Source organism: Rhipicephalus sanguineus, chromosome 5 (genome assembly GCF_013339695.2).
Source record: "Rhipicephalus sanguineus isolate Rsan-2018 chromosome 5, BIME_Rsan_1.4, whole genome shotgun sequence".
In the NCBI taxonomy this organism is placed as follows: domain Eukaryota; kingdom Metazoa; phylum Arthropoda; class Arachnida; order Ixodida; family Ixodidae; genus Rhipicephalus; species Rhipicephalus sanguineus.
Genome location: NC_051180.1, coordinates 37,994,844 through 38,014,854, shown reverse-complemented (window position 1 = coordinate 38,014,854; position 20,011 = coordinate 37,994,844). Strand labels below are relative to the sequence as shown.

The 20,011-nt window shown below is 43.3% G+C and overlaps 2 protein-coding genes and 1 non-coding gene across 4 annotated transcripts; 1 reads left to right on the top strand and 2 right to left on the bottom strand.

Annotated features, from left to right (window-relative positions):
* Positions 1–94: 94 nt before the first annotated feature.
* Positions 95–3,118, bottom strand: LOC119393514 (tigger transposable element-derived protein 6). Its single transcript, XM_037660580.1, has 2 exons — positions 2,567–3,118; positions 95–1,265 (listed from the first exon to the last, which is right to left on the bottom strand). The coding sequence occupies exons 1-2, from the start codon at positions 2,982–2,984 to the stop codon at positions 586–588; spliced, it is 1,098 nt and encodes a 365-aa protein (XP_037516508.1). The 5' UTR covers positions 2,985–3,118; the 3' UTR covers positions 95–585.
* Positions 3,119–3,425: 307 nt separating this feature from the next.
* On the top strand, positions 3,426–19,322 carry LOC119393512 (tetraspanin-13). 2 transcript variants are annotated; one of them, XM_037660574.2, is made up of 6 exons: positions 3,426–3,597; positions 5,100–5,267; positions 6,731–6,967; positions 8,079–8,192; positions 12,033–12,179; positions 15,517–19,322. In XM_037660574.2, exons 1-5 carry the CDS (start codon positions 3,538–3,540, stop codon positions 12,105–12,107), a joined length of 654 nt encoding a protein of 217 aa, XP_037516502.1. In that variant the 5' UTR covers positions 3,426–3,537; the 3' UTR covers positions 12,108–12,179; positions 15,517–19,322. The 2 variants fall into 2 exon arrangements, with proteins under 2 accessions (XP_037516502.1, XP_037516501.1); XM_037660573.2 differs by lacking the exon at positions 12,033–12,179.
* Positions 5,527–5,600, bottom strand: Trnas-gga (transfer RNA serine (anticodon GGA)). The gene has a single exon. It is a non-coding gene; the product is annotated as a tRNA-Ser (tRNA).
* Positions 19,323–20,011: the final 689 nt, after the last annotated feature.

The window sequence follows — 20,011 nt, the reverse complement described above, 5'->3', positions numbered from 1 at the left end:
CTTTAATGAAAAAAAAATAAGAGGCAAGAAATGTCATAATGGCACTCACATAAAAATGATGTTTTTGGTTCTCTCAAGGCATAGGACTAAAAAGTACAATTAAAAATATTTAATGTGAAAACCACTTATGGCTTTGAACTCTACTTCAGAACCTTCTCATTCAATTTCCTCTCTAACTTGGAGAGCTCTCGTACAGCACTCGTGTCTCCACCTTGTTCGAGATACGTGATCAGTGTGTGCAGACTCCTCCAAGCATCAATGTGGTTTGGTTCCAGAATTGAGGCAAATGATTCTGGCTGCTCGTGGAAGGCTGTGAGCAGGCTCCCATCCTCGTAATCACAATCATCAACACTTATATATGCTTCAGCACCAGCCGTACGAGGGTAAACCTTGTCCAAGAGTTCCTGCAGTTCCTGAACTAAGCACTGATATGTGTCATTAGCTGTTCCCTCTGGTTGGTGGAATGGTAGAAGGCCTGTTTGGCCCCAAAAGTCTGTGATAACTTGAGATGGAAGAGACATCCACGCTTGTGAGAGCGTTCGAAGTGCCCAGCGAACACTGATTTCAGTCTTCAGTTCAGCATCCTTACACATAGCACTGTGCAGCACAAAGGTCTCTCCGGTATAGTGCTTTCACGCCGTGAATTACAGAGTTACCCCTAGTTGCAATACCAGAGACACACTGCGAAGGTAAGAAGTGCACCTGCAGGTTACAGAAGTTCACATCACTGAAAACATCGGTCCTCGCTTCGTCAATTAACATGACGGCACGACGTTTCTCCTTGCACAGGTTTGCATCCAAACTCTTCAGCTGTGAGATGAGAATGCTTGCAGACAGGCGCATTCCTGGCTCGCAGCTGTAGTCGCAATATATGTCAGGATTGAAAAGGGTTCCAAAACTGTGGGGCCGCTTTGCGCCGCCGACAACAATGGGTCTCCAGCGATGTGAACCTGATAGGTTGTAAAGCAGTCCAACTGAAAGCCTCTGTTTATTGCATCGCTGCTTCTCTCGTGAACTTCCTTTTGCTGGCAATGCAGCGTAGGAGAGAACCATCTCTTGCATGTGATAGATATTGTTCAGGGTGTAGTCTGCAAGAAGTGTGTGCAGCTGAGAATGGCTGGTGCTACCTGGCAACTCTTTGGATGCATCCTTGCAGTTAGCAGACTTAGGTGAGCTGCTTCCATCTGGTCTGTTATTACAGATCCCGTGCCTTGTCTTGAAACGATGCAGCCAACCTCTTGAATAGCGGAAATCATCAGGCATTTCTGCAACAGGAACAGATCATTTTCTTTTCGGTGCATGTAATGTGCAAAACAGGGTCCTCACACCCTGGTCAGATAGATACTTGTACTGCACACTCGGTAACTTTTCACAGGGATCACAGTGTGGACACCTTTCACACAAAACAATGCGTGCGACATCAATTAGATGAAGCAATGGCAAAAAAAAAAAAAAAAACTGAAATTTGACATCAATTACAATGTAACAGTGGTTAACAGCCTACCACCCAAGACCCATCTAGGATAGAAACTGTGCACCAGTCAATGCTTGAGTGATCATGTCATACAACCTGCATAGTTGGCAGCTTTTAAACTTATCGGCATGAGCATTCTCTTACAATAAACATATCCTGACTTTCAATAAATCTATCATATCATGTAAATTCATAGAAATTTTTCCCTTTGTGGCCTCGGTTATTTTTTTTTTCTTTATAAAGTATAACCCGTGACATTGAAAAGAAAAAAACAAAAGAAAGCTGTTTTATATTGCATATAATAGCAATACAAATACATGGTAATACAAAAGATGCCCGACACTTGATCGCATGAATGAGCCACAATGCAGGATGAACATGCAACCTAACATAAATAAAGGTTGTAGCGCCTGTTCATGAACTGTCCCACCCTTCAAATCAGGCCTGTTCTGAAGAAATCCCTGATAGGGTTCTAACATCGTGTTCTACAGAGTTGATAACCGAAAGTTAAAAATGCAGTAACAGATGTCCAGAACAGTATAGCCAAACCATAATGCATGTGTTCAGACAGTCCTGGCTTGGCATGATTCGTACAAACTAAGATAAATATCCTTCTTTCCCTTGATTCTTCTAGCCCTTAAATTTAATTTCCTATTTTTAAAAATGCTTCAGAGAAATAAGCTGACCGTCCTATTGACGCACAGTGTATGGTATGTAATACGGGAAGCTTGTTGTAGTCTACTACCAGCACTACAGTGCTGGCATGCTTCTTCGTGAAGGTACTTAAGGCCTGAACACACGTACGCGTTGCAGCGTGTCAGCGCGTGACTTTTTGACGCGGCGCCCTCTCCCTATGGAGAGAGAGGGCGCGCAGATTCCCGTAGCCGCCGGCCGCGGGCCCTCTCTCCCCATAGGAAAAGGGCGCTGCGCCGCGTCCAAAGGTCACGCGCTTGACACACTGCAACGCGTACGTGTGTTCAGGCCTTTAGAAGCGCAAAGCACACAAAATACACAAGAACTAGACAAGACGAGCGCTCTCCAATACTTCTTCGTATTCGTGACACGCTTCAAGCAAGCAGCAACAGAACTCACTGAGGTGCTTTCCAAGAGCGCGGGCCTTTTCAGCGATCATCGCATCGCTTACGTAGGCTCCACGGGAGCGCGCATCTTGGAGCCACGTGAAGAGGGACTTTTCCATATCGGCCCCAAGCGAATTTCTCGAGTCGGTCGAGTTGACAGCATCCGGCGTCGTGCTGATCCATTTGTCGCTCTCCTGCAAAATGCGGGACACGGAGCTCTTGCCGATGTCCGTCCCAAGGTTAATGCGGCACCAAAGCATGACATCGTGCAGAGTAGACCGCGGGTGATCGCGTTTCCACAGGCATACTTCACGTTTTTCTCCCGCCGTAAGCGTCGTACGCTTGCGCTTTTGGTACGGACTGCGCTCGCTTGAGCACGGTTCGTCATCTCCGGAACACGCTTCAGAAGTAACATCGTACGCTATATTCATTGCGAAGCCGACTTCGACGAAAGCTACAGCTCTGGGGTAAACAGTTTTCCAAGTGAAGTCATATCTTTCCGCAATAACAGACAAAAACAAAGTTCAAACAGCAAGTGCCGCCGGCGCCGCAAAGTCAAAACGAAAACGGTCAGAAACAGTCCTTGGACTGGCTCTGTGATCACTAGAATCTAAAATCATGTCTAAAATCACCATAACGGCTTATCGCGAAACGTGCAAAATGTGTAGCATGCACATCAACGAACACAATTATTTTGTTTTTATGTTCTTAATAACGTAAGTATGCCGGTATTTGTTACTAATTTTTACGAGAAGCCATTTTTTGTTTAACTGTTTATATTTAAGCAACGTACAGCGCTTCTGAATCCCTAGCGGTTATATGAGCAAGAACGGAGGTACAGGCAAGCCATATTTAGGATGAGGACGCTGATTTTGTAGATTTTGGGATTTTGGTCATTTCTGTTTCGGGCTTTGACCGCTCGCGCATGTTTCTAGTCATTTGAACTTTTGGCATTTATATTTTGTACATACACAAACTTCAACCATGTGTGGGGGATTCACATGTTCCAAGAATGCTCTTACAGCGCTCAACATTATGTATATCGTAAGTATAGACTTCTCAATCCGTGACTCGTCACACATGTTACGAGCTCCCAAGTGACGAGGTGCGGCTTCCATTTGCGAGCTGCTTGAATGAGTCTCGTCGCTATGCGTCCCCTTGGTCAGGCTTGGGCTCTAGTAATTTGCTTACGTGTGCGGTTACAAACGGCAGTGATATTGGATCTTGACTTAAACGTCTTCATTCATTCTAGCTTTCTGCACTGACGGAAACACGAAGCCAAATTGTGGCGTCTCTAGGGCGCTATCAGTTGTGTTGACGTTTATGGATCTCTGAAGCTGCGGAGGTCCCTATCTTTCTTTCAGCGGGTGATCTTTGGCTCTTGCGACAGATCACTCCCCACTCATCCCACTCTCATCGGCTTTCTCTCCACTGAACGCTAGCTGTCAGAAATTGCTGTAGGCGTATGGTACCGCCGGTGATTACGTTCTATATGGAGAAGTAAATGGGAGACATAAGCCCAATGTTAATCCATCCTTTTGATCAGTGTTACTCGAACAAGGGCATCTAGCACTCGTGTTCTAAGCTGCACTTATGTAATACTTCTTTTTTCTCACGACCCGTTATCGGAAGTGCCAGCAAGCAATGTGACGCGATCCGTATGCATTGTTTTGTTTGTATCTGTTACAGTGAAATAGTGCTATAGTGAAGGTTATTTGAACGTTTTTTTACGACCACAAAATACGAAGGTGACACCGACTAGACTACAATGGCTTACAGTGCTGGCTGACAGAACAAACGTCTTATTGTAAATGAATTGGGCGCTTTTTGACTGTGCGCAAAGACTTGAACTGAAGACAAAAGAAAAATGAACCATCACTATGACAGCTGTTGGCTCACAGAACCCAAACAAACAAACAAAAAAAGCTGATCGTCTATTCACCAGCCTGTTAAAAAATTGTATTGAATTGTGTTCACCATTTTGATGTGTTGTACACACTCCTCTTTGTGTCATTTCTCTCTACTGCCTTCCTAAAATAGTAATGTAAAGTTGCTTTGTCAGCGTGCTTATAAAAATATTCCGGTGGGAATACATGGATTCTGTATTGCCATAAAAAACAAAACTTATGATATTCTTCAATATGGGTGCAGCCAGAGTTTTATTTCAAGAAAAGAAGGAGGAGGAGGGGGGTTAGTGTTGTCCACCCCCGTGTGTGCAAAAGTGCAAAAAAATTTGCACTTTTCTCATGTAACAATAAAACTGAACAACTGTTAAAAGTTATTTCCTTGACATAGGGCACACTTACATGCGAGTCGAAATCAAAGCCTACCTTGCCTCGTGCATTTGTGGAGCGACAACTGCCAAGGAAAAAAAAAAACACTAATGTCAGAATCTAATGCAAATAATTGTTTGTTCTTGGCCCGACAAATGTCATTTGGCACTAAAAAGGGCCTGTAAAGCATATGGGAAAAGCTCTGGAAGTTCTTCCTGACATGTCTCCTCTTACGAGCGGTATGTTGCTTACAGAAGTGTTCTACTTTTGCAGATTGTCTCTTTTATTCTCATTGGCGTGGCCGCATATGGCCGCGTGTCGAGCATCGTGACCAACATCACCATATTTGGTGCGGTGATAGCCTGTGGTGTGTTCCTGCTGCTTCTCTCCCTTGTCGGTCTCATTGGAGCAGTCAAGCACCACCAAGTGCTCCTCTTCTTCGTATCCTTTAACGTGGCCGTTCACAAGAGCCGTATATTGGCCGATGGCATGCCCATTGCCTTTACAGAGATTTGTACTTACAATTTTCTTAGGACTCGGTAGCATGTTTAGCTGTAAATTGAACATTTTTTTCTCGGGCAGCTCGCAAAGTGATGCATTAAGAAAGGAAAAATAGACAACCACCCGTTAGTGGCACGAAGCCACAAGGAAATCCATACGGGTTTCTCACGAATAAAGCCTCTTAGTCTCCGAAAAATTCGTCCTGGTCCGGGGTTCGAACCCGGGACCAACGCCTTTCCGGGGCGGTCGCTCTACCAATTGAGCTAACCAGGAAGCTAGCAATCGGCAGCGCAAGAGCGAATTCATCGACAACTCGAAGCAACTGCATGCATATTGCAAGTCAGTTCTGCGGAATGCCTCAAGGTGGCGGAAGGGTTAAGAAAGGGAAAATAGACAACCACCCGTTAGTAGCACGAAGCCACAAGGAAATCCATACGGATTTCCACAAGGAAATTCCGGATTTCCATGTGGATTTCTTTGTGGCTTCGTGCTACTAACGGGTGGTTGTCTATTTTCCCTTTCTTAACCCTTCCACCACCTTGAGGGATTCCGCAGAACTGACTTGCAAAAGTGATGCATTACAGAATCTTGCCTTGCAGCACATGGCATCAGGGCATACCAATCGGGGTTACTAAGTAGGGACTTACTTTTAGATAAGGACAGCAGACATTTAAAATTTTGACAGTTGCACCCTTTTGAGACGGCTAAGCTAATTTTGTAATATTGAGAAATGAGACTAGCTGTTTTTCCATTCAAGTGGATTTGTTGTGTGTTTCATTTGGGCAAACAAACGGACTGGGGAACAGCACACACATAAGGGTTGAACACCTAATGTTGTAAATGGAGATGATTGGAAACGCCTTCCAAGAAAATATGAACAGGCAAATGCTAGTGAAAAAAAAAATGAAGGAAAAACATTAATAGCTTGTTTAGTTTCAATTTATGTTCAAGTGTTAACATATTTATTGTCACCTCTATCTCAGTGAGCAAGATTGAAGGTGCCCATTAGATCACCCAGATCTGGTGTGGTTTTTTCTTTCTTTTGTACTCAGCACTTTTCTGATGTCTTGTATGCAAATATATTCACAAGCAGATCACAGGCTGAGAAGTTGAATTTCAATAAGGTGTAATAGAAATAATCAAACCGCTCAGTAGCCTAGAGCATTACCACAGTGCACGAGATTTCTGTGGATGTTACCTGGCATATATTTCTTAAGTACCTCACTCTAGCTGATAACTGCTTTCTTATTGAGAGATTTCATATTGTAGCTGCAGTGCCCATTCATTTACACAGAGAGAGAGAAAGATGGCACCTTGCTCACATCATGTCCCCCATTTCTGAGCACATGAATGGAACATCGAACTGAAAGAGCCTGATTGCATTCCTTAATGCCGTGTACCAGTACATGGTGATCCTGTTCCTGCTCTTCGTGGTACAGTTCAGTGTGGCCTGTGCCTGTTTGGCCATGACAGAGGACCAGGAACGAGAGCTGGCCAGCCAGGGTTGGAAGAAGGCCTCCCCTGCAGTCAGGGCACAGGCAGAGCGCATATTCCGGTGCTGTGGCTTCGAACGCAATGCCTCAGACCCCACGGCAGAGCCACAGTGTGAGCACGTGCCGACATGCTGCCCACCGCAGGAGGTGAGTTGCCTTGTGCAGTCTTTTCGTTAAAGGGACAAGAAAGTGAGACAGTGAATCGGGTTAAATCGATCAATTGTACTCCGGAAACTCCAATAATGGTAATTTCACCATCATAGATTTATTAATACTAGAGGAGAAAATCAAGGTCAAGGTTTCATTTTGAAATTTCGCGTCAAGACCTCCGCTTCTTATGTCAAGGATTTTGAAGCATATTTTTCGTACTTTGGTGACGTTGGCTCAACGAAATTTTGTGAAACTTGGTATGTTAAATCTATGACCCCCCTCAGAGGACAGTTTACTTCATTTTTATCGATTACCTAGGCCCTAGTGGACACCGTCAAAATCTTCAACATCACAGGGAGTCCTTTATGTTAAGTCCAAGCATGGTTGCAGAAATCAATGGGAAAAAACATGTTGTAGGTATCCATACATTCATCGCGTATCTTACAGGCTAAAGAAAGTGGGAAGTAGATACGGTGTAATGTTGTTTTTATGGCTGCCAACAAGCTAGGTGAGATTTGTGCCATTGTGTAGAGAAAGAATAGTAATAGACGAGAAGCGAACTGACACTTGTTTCGTAAAACGCACCAACACATTCACTGGTTGCCATACAGGTGGGATGTATAAGGTTCCTTCTAGCTGCGGCCACTTCTGCGTAGGACAGATGGGCCCCTGTGTTCACCAGAGATTATTGGAACATAAAAGATCGCTAACCGAAGCTTCACCTTCTAATCTATCTTTACATTGTCGAGAATGCAGGTGCGCGCGAAAATTCGATGAATGCACAGTTTTGTACACGCATAAAAATGGAAGAGACGCGTCTAATGATTGATGCATGAGTCAACCATTGATTAACTTGCATAAAAGAAATTGTATGCCTTAACAGTTATCTTTCACGTAGACCCCCACATGTGCCGGATTGATAGGTTTGCCTATTGCATGGGCATGCGCAGATAAGTTTTCGTCTCTTCTTTCTTTTCCGCCGTTGTGCGTCTCTTCAGTTGTTAATCTAAATTTGTGGTGTCTTGACTTCTTTCTTGTGTCTGTGTTTGCACGCCCTGTCTTTTAGAATTTAAGCTTTCAATTTGGATCTTTCCTGGGTTGTCTATAGATTCCTCCTGATGGCACGTGCGAGTGCCAAGGATGCTGGTCTGCCCTGCATCAAGCTATTCGCAATGGGCTCAAGATCACAGGTGGCATTGGAATGTTCTTCAGCTTCACAGAGGTGAGCTTCACTTCACTGCACAAGGCATGTGTCGTAGTACTATGAAACCTGCTTGCAGGGGTTCTAGGTAAAGCAGTCAGCATTCAATGATACCCATTGAAAAGTTTGGTTGCCCTAAGTTGAAGTACAATGTATATCCCTTTCAGTCACGGTGTGTACATTTGTACACATCAACTTCGGAGTCGCATCAAGCACCGCGTGCTTCTTCAAATGGCCTGAAACATAGTGTGCACATTCGTGCACGCTTTCTGAGTGGATAAATAGCGGTCATTGAACTTCATTATGCAGCTTATTCTGCAGATGATCACTTTGCTAGAGACACTACCAATGTCGTACGATCGTTCGACGCGCGATGTTCCAGGACCGACGTCAGAGTATTTTTTTTCTTCGCTCGAGCGATGGTCCAGGACCGCGTCAAGAGTATTTTTTTTCTTCGCTCGAAAAGCATACAACCAAAAAACAAACTGTGCATGCATTTTGGCCATAATAGATGATTCATTTTATGCAAGGATTGAAGCCGACTGATTGCAGAATAATTATATATTTAATTACACGCTAATTACCATTAATTGCTGAAACCTCGCACAAAACAACACATCTTTCATTTTATTTCTTGAATGTATTACTGAGTGCCTTGAAATCATGCCATGCAAATTTGATGCATTTGCAGACAGTGCATCATAATTCGTGACTGAAAGGGATATACAATGGGAGATCACAATTCAGAAATTCAAATCAGAATTCATGTGCAGTAAAATCTCGTTAATTTGACCCCCGTTAAATCAAAATTTCGCTTAATTCGGACGCGGCGTCTGGTCCCGTCCAACGTCCAAAATGTGCATTGTTCTATGGCTGAGAACTCTCATTAATTTGGACAGATTTGACCGTGCTTCGGTTAATTCGAACTCCCGACCGAGGTCGGATCGTGACGGGGAAGCAGCAGCGGATACCGCCACGGCCACGGTTCGGATATAATTGGGATTCGCAGCCAAAATCGACGGCGCATCTGAACAACTTCGAGATCGGATCATGGCCTCCGAGATTTAAAATGAGGTAACAAGATCGGATCATGGCCTCCGAGATTTAAAACGAGGTAACGAGATCGGATTATAGCCTCCGAGATTCAAAATGAGCTTTGCATCTCAGAGGCACATACACAATGAAAGGCAGTGCATCGCTACTGCCATCAGCAACAGGCAACCGACAAATTTGGCTTCTTTTTTTTCTTATTATGCGTCCAACACGTTTTCGTTGCGACGGCATGGCGACGGCAGCGACGGTCCGTCCGCGTTATCAACGCGACCAGCCAGCCACGAGTGGTGGATAATACCGTATTTATTCAAATCTAAGCCGATGTTTTTTTTTTTTTTTTTCGAAAAAACGATGTGCGAAAGTGGGGGGGGGGGGGGTTCGGCTTAGATTCGAGTACAATGATTAAGTTCTTTTGTGTTTCTGGCCTTGCGAATTTCGGGGGTCGGCTTAGAATCGGGGCCGGCCTAGATTCGAGTAAATACGGTAAGAATAGCATAGAATATGGCATAAAGGCTGTTTCACATGCCGCGATTGCAGTGAAGAAAATCGCTCGGTTCGCTCTATTCACTCTGTTCGCAACCGCCGCTAATGGCGGTTTCGTTTCACATGGACCGCGAATGGTCTGCGATTTTTTGCTCTGCGACTACCGCGGCGTGCAAAGTTGCTTGCTGCCGTTGTTCGTGGCAGACACGGCATAATTTTCGAATGTAATGTAACAATCTGTGTGTTATAATATTCTTAAATTTTCATCACCCGTAGCGAAGAGCACGCGTGTTTTGCCATTTAAAAACAGTTTCCAATCTAAATTCACTTGAAGATACACAACAACGGCCATAACCAAAACAAGCTCATTGGCGCAATTTCGACGGCTCGGCCGGGTCGGCACAATTTCGACGGGTCTCGACTGAAAAATCGCTTCGCTGCTGCGAACAGAGCGAAAAATTTCCAACATGTTGGTCGCTTGCCGTTGACCGCTGCGGCGAGAGCGAACGGCCTCTTTTTCGCTCGAGCGAATTTGCAGCCTGAAAATCGCTCTGTTTTGTGTCATGTGAAACGGCCTTAAGGCATCGTTAAGGCCGTTTCACATGACACAAAAAGTAGCGATTTTCAGGCTGCGAATTCGCTCGCAGCGAAAAAAATGGCCGTTCGCTCCCGCCGCAGCGGTCAGCGGCGAGCGACCAACATGTTGGAAATTTTTCGCTCTGTTCGCAGCGGCAGAGCGATTTTTCGGTCTGGACCCCTCGAAATAGCACCGGCTCGGCCGAGCCGTCGAAATTGCGCCAAAGAGTTTGTTTTGGTTGTGGCCGTTGTTGCGTATTCTCAAGTGAATTTAGATTGTAAAGGGTTCTTAAATGACAAGACACGCGTGCTCTTCGCTACCGGTGATGAAAAGTTAAGAATATCATAATGGACAGATTGTTACATTACATTCGAAATTTATGCAGTGTCTGGCACAAACAACGGCAGCAAGCAACTTTGCCCGCCGTTCCAGTCGCATAGCGAAAATCGCAGACCATTCACTGTCCATGTGAAATGAAACCGCCATTAGCGGCGGTTGCGAACAGAGCGAATAGAGCGAACCGAGCGATTTTCTTCGCTGCAATCGCGGCATGTGAAACAGCCTTTACGCGATAGCACCCCTGGTGTTCCGCAACGTGCGTGGTGAAGCGTTGTGCAGGCCTGGCGTTCCAGACTTTCCGCACGCCTTTCTACGTACGAGCTCTGCAACATTTTCAACACTGACGAGACAGCGCTGTTCTTTAAGGCTCTGCCTGACAAGACGATCGTGTTTAAGGGGCACCCGTGCATCGGCGGGATGCGGAGTAAAGAGCAGGTGACAGTTCTTCTGCCTACGAACATGACCGACACAGAGTGGCTGCCGCTGCTGGTGATAGGAAAGGCTGCGAAGCCAAGATGTTTTAAGAGCATTCAGCAGCTGCCTGTCGACTACCGCTTTAATAGAAAGGCTTGGATGACGGCCGAAATATTTCAAGCCTGGCTGCGTGAGCTAGACCGCCGCTTTGCGGCACAGTGTGCGCGGACAGCCACCTTCAGGAACTTAGCAAAATTGTGATTTCCTTGCACGTTGCCTCCGCGAATCAAACCGCGATCACAGACTTCTTTAAGAAATAAAAGTCTGGTGGTGGCAGCAACATTTTTCTAGTGTTTTGATCGTACTCGCGATAATTGGAACCCTCGGTTAATTCGGACATTCTCTCTGATCCCGTGAAGTTCGAATTAACGGGGTTTTACTGTACAATGGAAGATCAGAATTCAGAAATGCTTATAGCTCTAACATATTTTGCAGAAATGAGTTTGAGAGTGGTTGCGACAAAATCGCTTTTTGTCCAGCTTGTCTTGGCAAAACTGCACATAAAAAGTATTTTGTTAAATTCTTATTTAATGAGCAAAAATTATGCCAAATAAAGAACTTCTAAAATTTTTAGCTTTTTTAACATAAACTGCATATTCTATATAGCATGGTGAACCTACAATGCAATAATAACTTTAATAATAGAACTTTACCATCAACATTAAACTTCATGTCATGGCCTGCACCTTCATTTAGACAAAGAAATAATCCAACCTTAACTTGTTTGTGCTCACAATGGTACATCATGCTGAGCTGCTGCAAGCTTATGTTGCGTGAAATGTTGAAAGAGAGGACAGAGGAATCTAGTCTAAGTTCACATAACTTGTTCACGTTACATTTGTCCGTGATGGTACAGCACGCGTACCACACTTGCCTCAACTAACCCCCTCTCTCTCTTCCTTGTTCTTGCCCTTTCCCGCCCGGCCTGCCTGCAGTTCATCGGGGTGTGGTTGACGGTGCGGTACCGCAACCAGAAGGATCCTCGTGCTAACCCTAGCGCCTTTCTGTAACCACTAACACCCACTCTCCAGTGGCTTCTTGAAATGGCTCTTTTGCGAGGGGGCTCTCTCTGGTGCCACGAGGTACGCAAGCTCTGGCCTGACACTCCAAAGTGCTGCACCCCCTCCCCCTCATTTCGTATCCGTATCACCGGCACATGTCCCATAGTGTTTTGTAATAACATTACTAGAGGGAAATATAGCATTGCATTTGTTTAGTCACTATAAATCTGTAGGATTGCATAGATAAATCCTTAGGGAGTTTGGTGTGGCCTTGTTCAGAATGTACTTAGATTGTAGTTTCCACCTCGGCTTTTTAGCCCCAAATGTGTTGTATGCTCACCTTGTGTTCCTTAGAGCTTTTTAAAATGTTTTTAATTCACAGTGAATTCAAGTCATTGTGTAATCTTCAGAATGTGAGCAAATCATGACACCTGGAGTATGCACATGCTAAATTTAGGTTATGCTTGACGAAAAACACTTGCCGCGCACAATTCATTTGTTGAATTCTAAGCAGTTGTTCTTGTTCAGGATGTTCTAGAAACTGTGAAGCCACAGAAAATTGAGCGAGCCAAATTAAACTATTGAATACATCGTCATGTAGTCAATTCGTAGTGAAAGATAAGCTTCAGGAAGGTTTTAGCTCTGTGATAATGCAGGATATTGTTTGAAGCCAGATGGACAAACTTTAGGCCTAGGTAGATACTGGTAGTTTGTGAAGACTCTAAATGCCAGATTTCCCTCTAGTAGTCTTGACATGAAACTATAATCACTTCTAGGAAATACTACTGCAGTACCTCTCTGACTTGGCCAGCTTATGATGGATGAGTTTTCCCAGTGCTTTCGCACTCGCTGCTTATATAGTATGTACTGTTCTTTTCCCCCTCTCCTTTTTAAAACATTTCTCTTTTGTTGTTGACGAGCTCAGATTTTATGTGAGTGCTGCACTCCATTTGTGCTGACATATAGCAAATTTCAATTTGTTTTTACTGTGGCATCTTCAAGACGTTGCTTGTTGGATTTGCCATTTACAAGTATTCCACCATGAGTTGTGTAATGTCTGCCTGTTTTACAGCATTCAGTGACAAAGCACTTTTGTATTGATTACAAGGAAAGAAAAAACTGACTTTATTGTATATTGCTTGTCTTAGTACTCAAATGCTGTAAGAGTTTAACGTCATTAAGCAGTGCAGGCCATCAAAGGCAGTTGCACTAAGCTGTCTTTGTATTGTACAAAAGTCATTGCATGCAGTCTTCTTGAAAACCCAAGTATTTTCTTCATCAAAGCACTCAGACTAGCACGAAATGCATTCTTGCACAAATGGTGTGGGTGTGCACATCAATGCTTCATCACTAATTAACATGTAAATGAGCAGTACTAATTGCAGGAATGCATTTGCAGTGTGGTTGCAAGACCAAAGCAACGTGTTGATTTAACAATGCCATTATACTCGGGAGTCAATAGAAGCAGAGCAAACTTCTATCCATGTTGCCTTTTCCTTCATATTGCTAAAGTTCTTATTCTAAGATTTTTGAAGTAGTTGATGTATGATGGTTCTAATCTGGGCATTTCTCGGCCTTGCCTCTTGACACGCACTGATGAGGGTCACTTCATGGTGTGACTGTAATATTGAACTAATGATCAAATGCATTGGCGTAGTGTATATAGCTTATGGCTCAGTTTGCCCTAAAGAGTTTAAGCTCCTCACTGCAGCAGCCTCATTCATGCCAAGCTATTGGTGAACGATTATGAACCTCTGGTCACTAAAATCATTTTAAAAGTCTTCCACCACAACATATTATACGTGCCCTGTATTTCTGTCAGACATTAAAATGAATCATTTAAAAACTCAACCAGTAGAATACCTTTTAGGAAAGACGCAAGTAAATGTTGCTGGCTATGGTGACTCTGGCTGTGGCATTTGGCTTGTGATTTCAAAATCATGGGCTTGATTCCTGGTTGCAGCGGATGCATATTGGTGTTGGTGGGCAGAATGCGAGAAGTCTGCATATTTAGGTACAGAGAAAAATACGAATAAGGGAAAGGCAGGGATAATTCGATGTTTCACAGCACAAGGAACAAGGACAACATTGATGGAGACACACAGTGTTTTCAATGTCGTCCTTGTTCGTTGCGTTGTGAAACATCAAATTATGCTGCACCAACTAGCCCAATGCTCAACCTTAGTGAAAGGTAGGGAGGCTAACTGGAATTTACTAAACTGCTGGTTTGCTACCCTGCACTAAGGGAAAGGGAAGATCGAAAGAAGAGCTGAGACAAAAAGCAGAGGTGTCAATAAAAAGATGTAAGGAATAAAGACAAATATGTATAGTCCCCCTAATAGGCCACTACCACATAAAAGGTTCCAGTGCAGTGTAGGTCTGGTATTTACTATAATGGTTTAGTTGTCCGTGCATGATCTAGGGTGGTTGAAGTTAATATGGTTAAACCCAAACTCCCCCTTTTTCAATACCTCTAGAGCTGTGCGAATAGCAAAATTTTGGGTGCGAAACGAATTCGAATATTGAAGTGCGAGTGCGAATCGAATCGAATATTTTTTGAATATTTCTCGAATATTTTTCAAATACTTCGAAGCGAAATTTCAGAAAAAAAAAGTTAGAGAGGATTCCTTAGCATATGCTTATGAGATAGCAACATGAAAGTGTTTCTGTTCGCTAGGTTGATGAAGCACTGGCGGCGGGGTGATGTTTCATAGTTGTCTTATCAAGAATGAGGCAATGTAGAGGCTGAATTCTATTTATATACATGATTTGGTGCAACCAAAGTGTTGCCCACAACACTTTACACATGATAGGCAAAGATGCCATTTCCTCAGCCTCTCCTCCTCTTTCAACTTCTGTGAAAGCCCAACTGATGTGGTGGACAAGGGTGTGCTCCCTTCAAGTCCGGAGTTGCAAATCTGACTCGTAGACGTCGATATATGAGAACATCTGAAATTTTGGTTGCTAAAAAGATCCGGCTTCCGATTTTTCAGACTTCCTGCCCGAATTTCAGGTTCACAACAGCATTAATTGAGCCCTCACCTCTGCCACATCTTTCATATCAAAGTTGGAACCAGCGTTTTCTTGAGTTAATACATTTGCAACCGCAGCGCAGCTTGAAAGGCAGCTTTGCCGTAATAGGGGTGTGTGATGAGGTGAAGCATACTGAAAGTCTAGGGACAACTTCCAATCGGATGTTGACTGTCTTGGCCAAGTTCGACCATAACAGAGCTTGAAAGGCAGCTTTGCCGCAATACCGGGGTGTATTGCGGCAAGGTTTTTTTTTTTACTTGAATGAACTTGCTTGGTTCTTGAATGGTTGCTTGGTCTGTGTGTGCGTGTGTATGTGTGTGTGTGTGGTGGTCCTGTCATCACGTTATTGTCTTTTTTTTTCTCCCCCCCCCCCCCCTCTTGTTAGTTGGTGGCTGTATTTGTGGCTTACCGTTACCGGCTTCAAAAAGACCCCGAGGTGGATCCTTACCTTCTGCTGGGTGGAGGAGCTCGTGTCACGTGACAAGCCACCCTTCTCTCTTCCTTCTCCTCTCCACATATTTTCTGACATTCCTCACTCCCCCCCACATACATGTACACACATGCACACATGCATACATGTTGACACCAAAGCCTTTTCACACTTTTGCTCGCATTCTTTCTGTGTCTTACGTTCCCTGGTGATATCTTCGTACAGAGTGCTGCAAATTTTTATCCTTTCTCTTTCTCTAGAGGCCACGATAATTGTGTTATGGTATAGTATATTGTATTTGACAGGTCATCTGGGAGCACTTTGACAGGGCTACGAAAGTCTTGTGAGGCAGTAAAAAACTACTGTGCAAATAGGCATGCTCTAGCGGAACAGTGAAATTATTGCTGTCAGGCCCACTCATATTTGTAGCCCACTGCTATAGTGCTGTTTCCCAGCCTTCGTAGCAGCAAAGTAGATCTACAAATGAACATTGCATTTTGTGTGGTGACGTGGGACCAGATATTTTAATGACACTTCATTTTTGTCAGGCCATTCCTATTCTTTGTCACTGGCCCATGTGTACTAATTGCTTGCCACGTCTCACCACTCTAAGCCACTGGGTGTGATTGTCATTGGCACAAGTGCATAGTACTAGCGTACAACCTTTGTCTGCATCGGCTACAGGGCATGGGGGATGAAAAGAACAGAATTGTTACGAAACACGGCCCTTTGCCGAGTTGTGAAGACTGAAACTTAACGATACTTTTGTTACACAAATGGCCCTTACTACACCAGAGGTAAGAGCAATTTTAGCCTAATGGTAAACCTAATGGCAATGTGCTTGGCCATCCAAGTTCTATTCTTGATTGGCAGAGTGGTGGCCTTTTTGTTGGAGGCATACTGTGGAATTTAATTTCTAGAGTACCTTCAAAAGTGGATGCATATTACCACAGTTTCCTCTGTATTTCAGTTAAAGGACACTGGTATTGACACAGAAACTGTGAGGAGCCAAGGCGCTCTTTTCTTCTTTTTTTTAACACAAAGAGGTCAAGTATGTTTGGTTGCACTTACGCTTACTACATGCTGGTTTTGCGAATGCAACACCAGCAAACTGTGGTTCGCAATAACTGAAGTTAAACCCAGTTACTTTATGATAAAGCTAACTTTAACTTACACTGCCCACATGATGTGGGTGTGACAAAAGGCAGTTCTGAAAATTGTAGGAGGCGAGAGAGAGCACTGCGAAGTGATAGGGGCTGTCTCAAAATGTGTGGCGTTTTTGCTCAATTTCATAACACTCGGCACAGAGCTGTACATTCAGCTGCTGATGTATGACATACTACGTGCTTGGATTTCACCATTACAGTGTTAGATGCGCTATTGTAATAATTACCAAGTCCAAAAGAGGCATGAATGTTGCTGTTCTATAATGGCATTGTTGGTAGCACAGCTGATGTCAAGCTACATATATATGTAATTGAGCTGCATATAGTTCCATATTTTCCATAATTGAGCTGCATATAGTTTCTCGAGCAGGCATAGTATCACACGCTCTTTGTTGTCTGCTTGCTGCTGTGGCTATGTGTTTAGGTTCAGAATCGATTGTGCGAGTGAAGAGCAAACAAAGTTGCTCATCTTATGTGCAAGTTCTGTCTGTGTTTTGTCGAGGCAACTTAATTGGCATTGTCTCAACCATGTCGTCTTATTCCACATACCGAACTGTCTTTTTCTCATCCAGCACCAATTCCATAAAACAGCAACTGCTCTGAGCAGTGCGTGGTTTGCGTATGCACCAACGCTTCAACTGTACTTGCGTCACCTTTGACGGGGGCTGCAATAGTGTGCACATTCCCAGGTTACGTGCATGCAGAAGTGGGCACATGTAGTTTTTGTAGTTACTGCTGGTTTTGTGCAGTAATAATCTGGCGATATACTACATATGAAAACATAGTGGATGACAAGGAACAGACGTTCAGGCATCAGGCACATACCTTGTAAAATGCCTTACCCTTCGTTTCTTTTTTTTTTGTACGTGTCATTTCTGTTGCTCTACTGTGTTGTGTCGTCTTGCATTATTGCTTTTTGAGGCTGCTCAAAAAGTTTCAAGTGAGTCTATCTAGACCATCTTTTATCCTTGTTCCTTCTAGTGATATAGAGTCTACAGTTGCCCACATTGCCTTTGTCAGTGGAAAATTATCCTATTTGTAGCGACTCTGCTGCATGCTACTAAAGCCCTTGTTACATGCATACTTTCAGAAAGAATCCTAACCAATAACAAATTCAAATCTGAGTGTCCCATCAGATTCATTCCGTTACTTTGCACAAATGAGCCTGTAGGTCTCGCTTGATTCTATTGTCTTTGAAAATAAATCTGATAAGAGTATAAGAACAAGCGAAGTACAATACCTCATGTGTGAAACAGGAAAAAAAACTGACAAACTTGCATGAATTTCATCTCGGAAAGCGGTGCAAATGCTGGCTCTTAGTAGTCAGCATCGCAACGTTAAGTTTCAGAAAAATACCATGTTACTGAATGGTTGTGTTGTGAAAAGGAGTACACTTTAGGGCGTATACGTGCTTTAGGTCTGGCATCTTCAGCTGGGCATTGAAGAGTCATAGTAAGGCTGTATCTTGTAATGGCATGCAGTCAAATGTAGTGTAAACACTGTAGTGTTTGTTGATTAATGTTAAAGTGCACTTTTGCACTTGACCTAATATTAATGCAATATCTCGTAGTGCGCAATCATGTGCCAGCTGTACACGCTTTTGTCTCACCCGACAAACGAGTGCAATGGGCTAGAATGGCTTACAAACACTGCACAAGGTTTTAATGGCATTTTATGGCAGTCGCCAGTTTTTCCAACCAGTGCAAGCTTAATTACCTCTGTAAAACTTCTCTGGTAAAATTTAAGAAAGGGCAGACTCTATGGAGATTATAATGGTAACAGTGCTTTTTTGGTGACATTTAAAATTTAAATAACTAAATTATCCCGCAAGCTTTGTGGTTGCCGTCTTTAGCAAGACATTAATGAGAAACTCCCTAGCAGCACATAGCAGCCACGTTCAGGAGGTTCCCCCTTTTTTTTCATTTTGTTTTTTTTTTTAAGAGTTACATCAGCCCATTTATATAAATCTGTCGAAGGAAACAGCATTAAAAACATAGACTAGAAAGTAACATAGGTTGGGTGCTGCCCTCTTTTAGTTGCCAACTTTCCTGATGTCGGCTTTAATAAGCACTACCGCTGCTTTATATCCATGTAAGCTCACTGCAGATACTTGTTTGGACTCATAGTGCTTCATTTTCAGGGACTAAGACTCCGTGCTGAGCACGTTGTTTCCATTGCAGTTCACAAACTGCACTACGTTCCAGTTTAAAAAATTTTATCTTGCTTTTCATATGCTTGCCAAGATACTATGTAGCCTCTCCTATTTAGCAATGTCTTCAGCATTCCTTGTAAAGAGATTGCTTTTTTTTTACTCTGCATTTTTAACTGCAAAGAGATTAAAGTGTGCTTCATGTTTACACCTTTGTCATGCCTATGTTGCTGCTGTATTAAAGCCTGCAACTTTTACTTTTGTACACACTAGGCAAACTTTTTTTTTTTCGCATTTACTTGCCAGCAGTTCTTATATCTGAGTTAGGGGAAAGTGTATGTATATTGTAAAGTTAAAGTGGAAATATGATATTTAGTAGGAAAAATCTTTTTTTAAAGGATTGTTCTCTTTTGTTTTGTAATAAAATGTTTGTTTCAGTGCATTTACATGAATTGGCTTTCTTTAAATTTGGTCACGCCACCCAACAATTGGTTGTGGTATTTCATCACATAAGATGCATTTCAAATGCATAGTTGCTACGAGGAGCAGGAACAGGTTTACCTCTGCATTAGTTTCTCACATTCACGTTTAAAAGAAGTTTCACGTTTAAAAGAAGCATTCACGTTTAAAAGAAGTTTGAATTTATTTGCAGCTACGCACCCGAAATTAATTTGTGACATCAGTTATTCACTGCTAAACAACTGTAAAGCTGTTTAGCAGTTTAAAGGGACTGACAACTGGCCAGAACGTGTGATTAGTTCCGGGTCGAAATAAAAAGACCGTGAGTTAAAGTGACACATTCAAGCATCCATTTTACGATGCAAGTAAGATTTATATTTTTAAATCGCTTTTAAAAGTCGCAAGAAAACAGTATGTTGCGCAGTCTTGCGGAAGAGCCTGGAAGCCTCATTATGGTGTCGTTCACTTTGCTGTACGTACTCTGATGCTTTCATGCACACCATAATTGGTGCTCAACATAGAGCATGTACTGTATATTATTATCCATCCTCACTCTATTTTGTGCTGCTCATGAGGTAAAAAGTCGCATGCTGAGAAGCGGTGCTGCCTTTGCGGCAACTAGTGGCGCACGCGTGCGCAGCAAACTGCTACACACAAACACGAGCCACTCTCACGC

Coding starts and splice junctions, on each gene's coding strand:
- LOC119393514 (XM_037660580.1), bottom strand. CDS start 2,984: ATGAATATAGCGTACGATGTTACTTCTGAAGCGTGTTCCGGAGATGAC. Junction 1,266..2,566: donor CGCTCTTGGAAAGCACCTCA/GTGAGTTCTGTT, acceptor TTCCTGTTGCAG/AAATGCCTGATGATTTCCGC.
- LOC119393512 (XM_037660573.2), top strand. CDS start 3,538: ATGTGTGGGGGATTCACATGTTCCAAGAATGCTCTTACAGCGCTCAAC. Junction 6,968..8,078: donor CATGCTGCCCACCGCAGGAG/GTGAGTTGCCTT, acceptor GGTTGTCTATAG/ATTCCTCCTGATGGCACGTG. Junction 8,193..15,516: donor TGTTCTTCAGCTTCACAGAG/GTGAGCTTCACT, acceptor CCCTCTTGTTAG/TTGGTGGCTGTATTTGTGGC.